Genomic DNA, 9,550 nt, shown 5'->3' on the forward strand with positions numbered 1-9,550 from the left:
ATAGGCTTCACACTTTCAACATGACTTTCCTAACATGTTTGTGACAATGGCTTCACTCTCAACCTTTGTACATTATCTTTGAAAATTTTTCATCGCTTGGTAGAAGAGGAAAACAATGTGTAGATGCGTTGTATCACTCCGAAGAAGGATACAGCTTTGGAACAACAGTTCACCATATCACATAATGCTAGATTTAGACTATGAGGGCCACATGGAGTATAGAAAGCTCGGGGATTCATTTCATGGACTCTTCTTTACACACTTTTGTGCTTCCCGCTCATGTTAGATCCATTGTCATACCCTTGCCCTCTAATATCATCAATATCGAGATCAATTTTTATCAAAGCCTTTTGAAGCTCGGTTGCAAGTCCAAGTCCTGTTGTGTCATCTACCTTCAAAAATTCTAGCCAATGTTCTTGAACTGTAGGTAAGTTTGACGAATTATCTACAAATCGTACAATTGAAGACATTTGCTCCTCCTGACTTGCATCTGGAGTACAATCAAGTATAACTACGAAATATTTTACATCTTTAACTTTCTTGACAATTGAACTTCTCACCTGATTAGCCAACAACTGTATCAACTCATTTTGAATTTTTTTGCCAAGATACGTATATTGAATCTCTCTTGCTTTAGCCCGCCGAAAGTGCTCTTGCATTACTGGATCAAATTCACTAACCATTTCGACCATTTGTAAAAATAGGCCATTATTCTCAACATGTAGTCTCTCATCATCTCCTCGAAATGGCAATGTGTTTTTCGCAAGTCTTTTAACAATAGCGATTATCCTTATTAATACATGTCTCCAATGTTCTTTTTCAGCATCAATCAACAATTCAACGCTTTTATCAATTGTAGTTTTTGATCGAAACCTATTTTCCAATTCAATCCAACTAGTCATGCAACGTAAATGCTCCTCATTCCCTTCATGACTTTTAATAGACCGATGCAAATTATGCCAATCTTTGAACCCATCATTACCTAGTTGGCCAACTTTTGTCACATTTATTGGTGTTTTAAACAACTTACAACAAAAGCAGAAGATCCTGTCCATAGATATTGAATATACTAGCCATCTTCTATCAACTGCTTTCCCATTTGGTAGCAATCACGTATATTGTGAAGAATCGAAATATCTATTTGTATAGTCTTTTGGAAACGAGATGTCATCAACTCTTTTTGGACCCCTTTCAACTAAGTAATCCCTTGTTCTTTGATCTATAATTTTCCAATTCCCGGGATAATCCAAATTTAGAGAAAAGCAACCCTCTTCTTCCTTATCATCTTCTTCCTCATTAGAGGCGGGCTTCATCACTTCTTCTTCATTATCATCTACTTCATTAACATCAGTAGGTTGACTTACTTCTTCATCCTTATCCTCATTCAACGCATTCACATTGTCACTTTTGAAGTACTTACTAATATCCCCTGCTTGACTTTGAATTAATGCAATTTCATTTTGTTTTCTTTTCCTCTTTTGAGCACCAGACTCGTATTTAGGAGGCATAGTAATGTCCAATGATTAGCCTAAAAAAAATTACAAAACAACTCAATTATCTCACATTTATAGTCTCCAACATAGTTATTACGTGCGTCTGTACAATTGTTCATCCTACAATAAGCAATCATATAAGCCGACCAGACTGCAATTATATAAGCCAACAAGGCTTCAAACATTTACAATCTCTTCAATAACAACTTAGGGTAAGCCATTGCTTACCTGATAAGTGAAATTTTGACGAAAATTGTGGAATTACACCCTTAAGAATGATCCCGTTTTCTGAATTGGTGGTAAGTTTATCTCAATTTTTCAATTGTGTCAACGATGCTCTAGCATAGCAAAAAGAAACATGTAAGGAAATAACTATATCAATTAATGTTGTCATCAAGCTCATATTTGATTTCAAATAAAAATCAGAAATTTAATAAATTAAAATAACTATTAATAAAATATATGATGGACAATTTATAAAATTTATGAAATGTATGGTTAATTTTTTTTTTTTTTAAATTTAACCAAACAATCAATTTAAATACATATTTATATATTTCTAATTACAAATCTATCTAAACACTCTTTTGCTTGCTTATTTTTTCTCACAGTCACAGTGTCACACGCAATTTCTCTCTCCTTTTTCACTTGATTTTTATTCTTTACTACAGTATCACAACCCTGTACTTTTCTTTAGTAGGTAACTTTATCAACATCTAAGCAGTATGAGCCTATTAAGTACCCCTTTTTTGTAAAAGAAGAAATTTTTTATTTTAGCGAGGTGTAGTCTATACATGAATAAATAGAAAACAAAGCTTTTCCTCGTGTTATCGTACGTTTTTGTCCAGAGGTAGATTTCTACCTTTGTTCCCTATGGTGTTACTTGAAACTTCATTTGAAATTATCATGCTTTAATATTTCATTTCATATAAAGATTTTTATTTTAAGAGATCTAATTTACAGTTTCAAATGCTAACTAACCTACAACAATTAATTTACAGATTTCTGTATCGCTAAAAATTTTGACCAAAAAGTAGAAAATGCATGCATGCCGTAAATGTCCATTTAATTTTTTGAAAAAATATATATTTATTTGATCACCAAACACAAATACTTAAAGAACAAATTCATATATCAACACATATATAATCATCTTTTCCATAAATTCAACGAAAGAAAGTCTTGAGTCTGGTCCAATACAATATGCCAAAATATAGACTACTATTCCAAAATAACTAGTTAAACTATTACAAAATAATTGATCCATATATCAAGAAATTTACTTCTCTAATCAACATTTTAGCTATCGAAAAAATAATCAAAAATCCCTGCAAATCACAAAAATAAGTAATATGGTTAATGTATTTTCACACATTTTGTCAAAATTTATTCAAAATAGTACAAATAAAACAACATAACAAAAATTAAATGTGACTACAAATTGTATGCACAGCTTCACTAAAATAAGAACGACAAACTTGCTTCTTGACATGAGTTGAAAATCGCTAATAAATATACATAATATAAATGATCAACTAATTTTACCAACATAATCATAGATTTCCTTAAACCACATCCTTGTCAAGTAATGATCAACAAATTTTACGAACAGAGAAAGACAAAAACTACATATAATGAAATTGTATTTGGCTTACAAATTAAACATGTGCTCACTTACCAAAGGCACTCAAGAAAGCAGAGATAGACACTTTCATTATAGAAGACAGTCAAGTAGGCAAGGACGGAAACTCCATTCCAAAGATAATGATATTACTATCCTCACTAGTTAACCACAAAAACTGAAATTGTAAAACCTAAAAAAATAAAAATTACTTGTAGTATCTTAGTATCTTAGAATGACAAAACATCATTGCAAGAAATATAAAAATCACTAATACATGTCAATTACCTCAACAAGACGCCTATGGAGCCATCATGTAGGCTTTCTAATTTCATTACCTTACAATCTAACAATCTACTTAAACCATTCAACCATTCTAACATTACAATCAACAAATACATTGATCAGAATTTAGCCAAAGGATGTTAAGATAAATTAATAGCCAATGTCAAAACAACATAACAATTTCAGTTTCAGATGTAAAAAGTCTCGAACCTACTGGAAAATTGGTGCCCCACCATAAGCAACCACAACCTTTACTCTAGTTTGATACGAGAACTTCTTTGCTTCGTCATGTATCTAGAGATTTACAACACAAACCCGATCAACCAAATCAATGTTGAAATCATTAACATTCTAATGAAATGTCATCCATCATACTGAAAATTACAATAAAAATGAAATCTCCACATATAGTAAAAATCAGTACCTCATTTCATCATAATCGATAAACCCAAAAAGAAAATGAATGACAAAAGATAGCCCTAGATCATTACCCTATAGCTGAACACTTGAACTAGATAGCAGATCTATAAATGTAATTATGTAAAGAAACATCAAAGCAAGAAAATGCTCAGGATCAAACAAAAAAAGTCAACAATTTATCAACCAGCAAAAAAATGGTAAAAAATCAAATCTACAATGTAAAGAAGATGACAAGGAAGAAGAGGGTTACTTTTCTCTAAATTTGGATGATCCCGGGAATTGGAAAATTATTGATCAAAGAACAAGGGATTACTTAGTTGAAAGGGGTCCAAAAGGAGTTGATGACATCTCGTTTCCAAAAGACTATACAAATAGACATTTCGATTCTTCACAATATAAGCGACTGCTACTAAATGGGAAAGCAATTGATAGAAGATGGCTAGTATATTCAATGTCTATGGACAGGATCTTCTGCTTTTGTTGTAAGTTGTTTAAAACACCAATAAATGTGACAAAAGTTGGCCAACTAGGTAATGATGGGTTCAAAGATTGGCATAATTTGCATCGGTCTATTAAAAGTCATGAAGGGAATGAGGAGCATTTACGTTGCATGACTAGTTGGATTGAATTGGAAAATAGGTTTCGATCAAAAACTACAATTGATAAAAGCGTTGAATTGTTGATTAATGCTGAAAGAGAACATTGGAGACATGTATTAACAAGGATAATCGCTATTGTTAAAAGACTTGCAAAAAACACATTACCATTTCGAGGAGATGATGAGAGACTACATGTTGAGAATAATGGCCTATTTTTACAAATGGTCGAAATGGTTAGTGAATTTGATCCAGTAATGCAAGGGCACCTTCAGCGGGCTAAAGCAAAGAGAGATTCAATATACGTATCTTGGCAAAAGAATTCAAAATGAGTTGATACAGTTGTTGGCTAATCAAGTGAGAAGTTCAATTGTCAAGAAAGTTAAAGATGCAAAATATTTCGCAGTTATACTTGATTGTACTCCAGATGCAAGTCAGGAGGAGCAAATGTCTTTAATTGTACGATTTGTAGATAATTCGTCAAACTTACCTACAGTTCAAGAACGTTGGCTAGAATTTTTGAAGGTAGATGATACAACAGGACTTAGACTTGCAACCAAGCTTCAAAGGGCTTTGATAAAAATTGATCTCGATATTGATGACATTAGAGGGCAAGGGTATGACAATGAATCTAACAAGGGTATGACAATGAATCTAACATGAGCGGGAAGCACAAAGGTGTGCAAAGAAGAGTCCATGAAATGAATCCCCGAGCTTTCTATACTCCATGTGGCGCTCATAGTCTAAATCTAGTATTATGTGATATGGTGAACTGTTATTCCAAAGCTGTATCCTTCTTCGGAGTGATACAACGCATCTACACATTGTTTTCCTCTTCTACCAAGCGATGAAAAATTTTCAAAGATAATGTACAAGGGTTGACAGTGAAGCCATTGTCACAAACAAGTTGGGAAAGTCATGTTGAAATTGTGAAGCCTATAATGGAGCAAATTGCACAGATAAGAGATGCATTACTTGATTTAGCAGAAAGTAATGAAGATCCTAAAGTGAAGAGTGAAGCCGAGTCATTAGCCACACATGAACTTCAAAATTTTGAGTTTTTGTTTGGCATGATAATCTGGCACAAATTGTTGCATGCTGTTAATATTGTGAGTAAATTTCTTCAAGCCGAATCCATGGATATTGATCATGCTATCGACCTCCTGCAAGGACTTGTTTCATTTCTTGAAGAATACAGAGAAATTGGATTTGCTATTGCCAAAGATGAAGCGACAAAAAAGGCAAGCGAAATGTGAATTGAAGCTGTATTTATAGAAAAACGCATAATTCGAAGAAAAAAACAATTTAATGAAAGCGGTAGTAATGAGGTAAAGCAATCAACAGAAGAATCTTTTAGAGTTGAGTACTTTATTTTTATAATTGATCAAACTCTATCTTCTCTGAGGACCCGATTTGAACAATTCAAACAATATGATGATACATTTGAATTTTTGTTTAGTTTGAAGAGATTAAGGGGTGCAACTTTTTCAAGTTTGTTGAGCTCTTGTTTGAATCTTAAGAAATATCTTCAACATAATGGGTGTTCGGATATCAGTGGGAATGATTTATGTTCAGAGTTACAAGTCTTGAGGTGTTATATACCAAGTGAAGCAACAAGAGCAATTGAAGTGCTACAATATTTGAAAACATTGGATGTTGTTTTTCAAATGCTTATATTGCTTACCAAATTTTATTAACCATACCGGTTACAGTTGCGTCTGCAGAAAGAAGTTTCTCGAAATTAAAGTTGATCAAGACATATCTCCGATCAACTACGTCGCAAGAAAGGTTAAATGGGTTGACTATGCTATCAATAGAAAAAGAAATGGTTGAGCAGCTAAGTTATTCAGATTTGATTGATGTTTTTGCCTCTAAAAAAGAAGACGGATAGTATTTAACTAATTGTTTGAAATTTTTGATTTGATGGTTTATAATATAAATCGTTTTTATAATATATTTCGTTGTTGCTTTAACGTTAGTTTTTTAAGTTAGCAATGAGTTGCATAATACACATTTGAATTTTGTCGTTGGGAGGCCTACTTTTCATAGTTCGCCTCAGGGCCCATCAGACACTGGACCGGCTCTGCTTATTATTGCCCATAACTAGACATAACAATGGTTACTACCACAATTTTCTCATCCTCATATACATGCCTTCAATAAATCCTCGTTTTATTTCCAATTATGATTTCACTGCCAGTAACCAAAAACATAGGCTGCCTATCCACTTTTTTCCGTTATACTCTTCCATTTCTTTTGACTTACTTTATGCTACAAATCAAGCAAATAAAATTGAAGAAACTTATATTATTCCTCTTACCTATTGTGGCTAAAGAAATCAGGACTAACGCTATTGAAGGCCTGCAGTAGTCCTCTCCCTTTTACTATTGAATTTTTTTCTGTTGCTTCTTGTATTTTATTTTCCTCCTCCCATTTTTTTTTTTTTTTCATTTCCTTCCCATTTTTTTTTTTTGTTCATCTCCTCTCTCTCTCTCTCTCTCTCTCTCTCTATGTGAAATATGCAAATGAATTCGGATCCAAAATTAGATTGGTATAAAACAAATCCATCCACCGCCTAGCTACTTTATTATTATTTTATTGTTTTTTATTTCTAGCTTGACACATTTAACGAAAGTTTTGGCTTTGACCATTTTAAGTTATTTTATTATTTTAACTTGGTTATTACATCGACTCTTACGACGTCGAGGTCCTCCCATTTATTGAGTTCCACATTTCATTGTGGACTATCGTTCTGCCATTCTTGGTTATAGAATTTTTAGCTAAGATTGGAAAATTTTGAGAATAAATAAATAAATAAATCAAGTTCTCCGATCAGTACCACATCGATGTCCTCCCTTGTTTTGAGTTCCACATATTCAAAGTGTACTATCTTTCTTCTATTCTTGACTGTATGATATTTCTGTTTACAAACAGTTAGATATTCCAATTCCCAATTTCTCAAGCCTTGAAGTAACGTTAGTTGATTTGGCCAAGACTAGATAGCATTTTCTTTGTTTATAGAATGTATCATCTAACCGGTGACTTCTGGCATTACTCCCTTAATGACAGACAACATACAATCATAAAATGCTATAGGCATATAAAATTCAGACTTCGGATTCATGAGTTGTGCCACTGTAGAAAGATTGGTACGCTTACTACAACCAAGCCAAACAGGTTTGTCAGCTTCTTCCAACGGTCTAAAAAAATTGCTACATGTTGATTTGAGGCTGTTCCTCAGGTGTATAAACATTTGGATTGATATAATCATTGCACATTTCAGGAACCATTGCTTCATTGGTATAATCTTTTGTAGCTTGTGCGAAGATTCAACCAAATCTTAACCATTGAAACTAAATGGTTCTCCATGTGCATAACCCCTTGTAATCCATTTTTGTAAAGATGATGTGTCTTTTAGAAACTTTTCGTTGTTACATATGAAACATGGACATTTAACAATATCGCCAACTCTTGTTCAAGACATGCAAATTTAATGAACTCTTCTACAACTTTCAATAAACCTGTCTGAAAGAAATCCATCATCTAATAGATGCAACATCTAACTGCGATCCGATGCCATAATGTATGAGTGTTAAACCTGCATTTAAATCGATGGATGATTAGGGAATCAATTGGGTATAAATCAGTACTTTATAAGTACGAAGCCCAGCTGCTGAAATGAATGAAATTAGACATAATACTCTTGAAATAAGGGAGCAGCTGCAGCATCGTAAGGTTATGTTTTAGGATCAATTTATCTTTAATTTTGTGAGAAAATTGAGTTCTGGTTTATCCTATGTTAGTTGTTGAGCATTAAAAATAGTTTGTTTTGACGTTAACTAGATTTACATGAAGATGAAAAATACAACATTTTACTGATGTCTAAAAAAAAAAATGTTTATGTTTTATATTAGTTGTATAAAACACAGATGAATTACATATTAGTTACTTGACCTTCAAAATCATCTAAGGAACATGACAAACTTAATTTATGCCTTGAAGAATTCTTCAAAAAATTAAGAAGTTTATTATTCTTTAAAAGTGGATTGGAAATCATTTTCTGAGTTGCCGTTAAAATCTTTTCTTTCGTTCAATTATTTGTCATTATTCTCATCATCGTTGATTTTTACCATACTAAGCATGCAAAGAAATTGAAAATTTGTTCTTATTCTTGTTCCAAATTGGTAAAAGAAAGCATCATATATTGAAGTTGGGAAAAACTTCAATAGTTTCATGCTACTGGTCCAAAATGGGATAGAGATATGATCTGTTTTTTTTTATTTGAAAAGACCAATAAAGTTAAGCTGGATTCATATCATCATATTACACATTTGTGTTTCGCCCTCTTTCAACTTCCTATGTAGGAGTACATAATGTTCTTGTTGGACCCAGTTGTTCAAATCTTTTGTACGTTCGAGTATTTTCAGTAAAATACAAAATCAAAAGTGTAGAAAAATCATAAAGAACACAGAATTTTTGGCCAAAGGCCCTGAGGTTCGGCGACCAACTAACGCCTACATCCCCGTTGGGCATCCATACGGATTAAGCTTGAATCCACTATCAAGATACCCATATTGGGCAAAACCAAGTTACAAACATATGAGAGTACACTGCCGTTTCTCCTAATCATAAGAGGCCCTCAGATTCTATACACAGATCTCACACAGAGATAAATCTCAACAATTCTTTGTAAGGATTTCACACAGAAATCACAAAGTAAACCCATAGAAAAATAGAGTGTTCGAAGAAGAAGAACGACAGTCAAGAAGAAAATGAAAGTTAGAGTTAAACAAAAATATCTCAAACCCTAATTATATGAGGTGTCCCCCAAAGACCAATCCAACGGTCACAATCATGCCACGCGTAAGAGATCCAGCAAATGACGCATTTTGGAGTTAAACGCGTTTCACGAAAACACGACTTTGTCAACTCTAGAATGTTCAGTAAGTGTGGTAAAATCATTGGGCCGGGTCAGCATAATATCCATTTGGCTCAAAGATTTCAGCAGCCCAAATCCTTACAATCTCCACGTTGCTGGAATTTTGAAAGCTAGTTAGTGGATTCGATCATAAACTGTATTTCATTTGCTCTTTATTACCTGTTAACAAAGAATAAGAATTAGTAAACTTCAAGAT

General features: G+C 33.1%; 2 protein-coding genes across 2 annotated transcripts; one reads left to right on the forward strand and one right to left on the reverse strand.

The window, feature by feature from the left end:
• Nucleotides 1-254: 254 nt before the first annotated feature.
• On the reverse strand, nt 255-3,208 carry LOC111369991 (zinc finger MYM-type protein 1-like). The gene is made up of 5 exons (XM_022991711.1): nt 3,172-3,208; nt 1,543-1,644; nt 1,317-1,429; nt 874-1,025; nt 255-768 (listed from the first exon to the last, which is right to left on the reverse strand). Exons 1-5 carry the CDS (start codon nt 3,206-3,208, stop codon nt 255-257), a joined length of 918 nt encoding a protein of 305 aa, XP_022847479.1.
• A 1,062-nt stretch (nt 3,209-4,270) lies between these two features.
• LOC111369992 lies at nt 4,271-5,078 on the forward strand. The gene is made up of 2 exons (XM_022991712.1): nt 4,271-4,436; nt 4,843-5,078. The coding sequence occupies exons 1-2, from the start codon at nt 4,271-4,273 to the stop codon at nt 5,076-5,078; spliced, it is 402 nt and encodes a 133-aa protein (XP_022847480.1).
• The last annotated feature ends 4,472 nt before the right edge of the window (nt 5,079-9,550 follow it).

The sequence above is a fragment of the Olea europaea genome, chromosome 21, assembly GCF_002742605.1.
Source record: "Olea europaea var. sylvestris chromosome 21, O_europaea_v1, whole genome shotgun sequence".
In the NCBI taxonomy this organism is placed as follows: Eukaryota; Viridiplantae; Streptophyta; class Magnoliopsida; order Lamiales; family Oleaceae; genus Olea; species Olea europaea.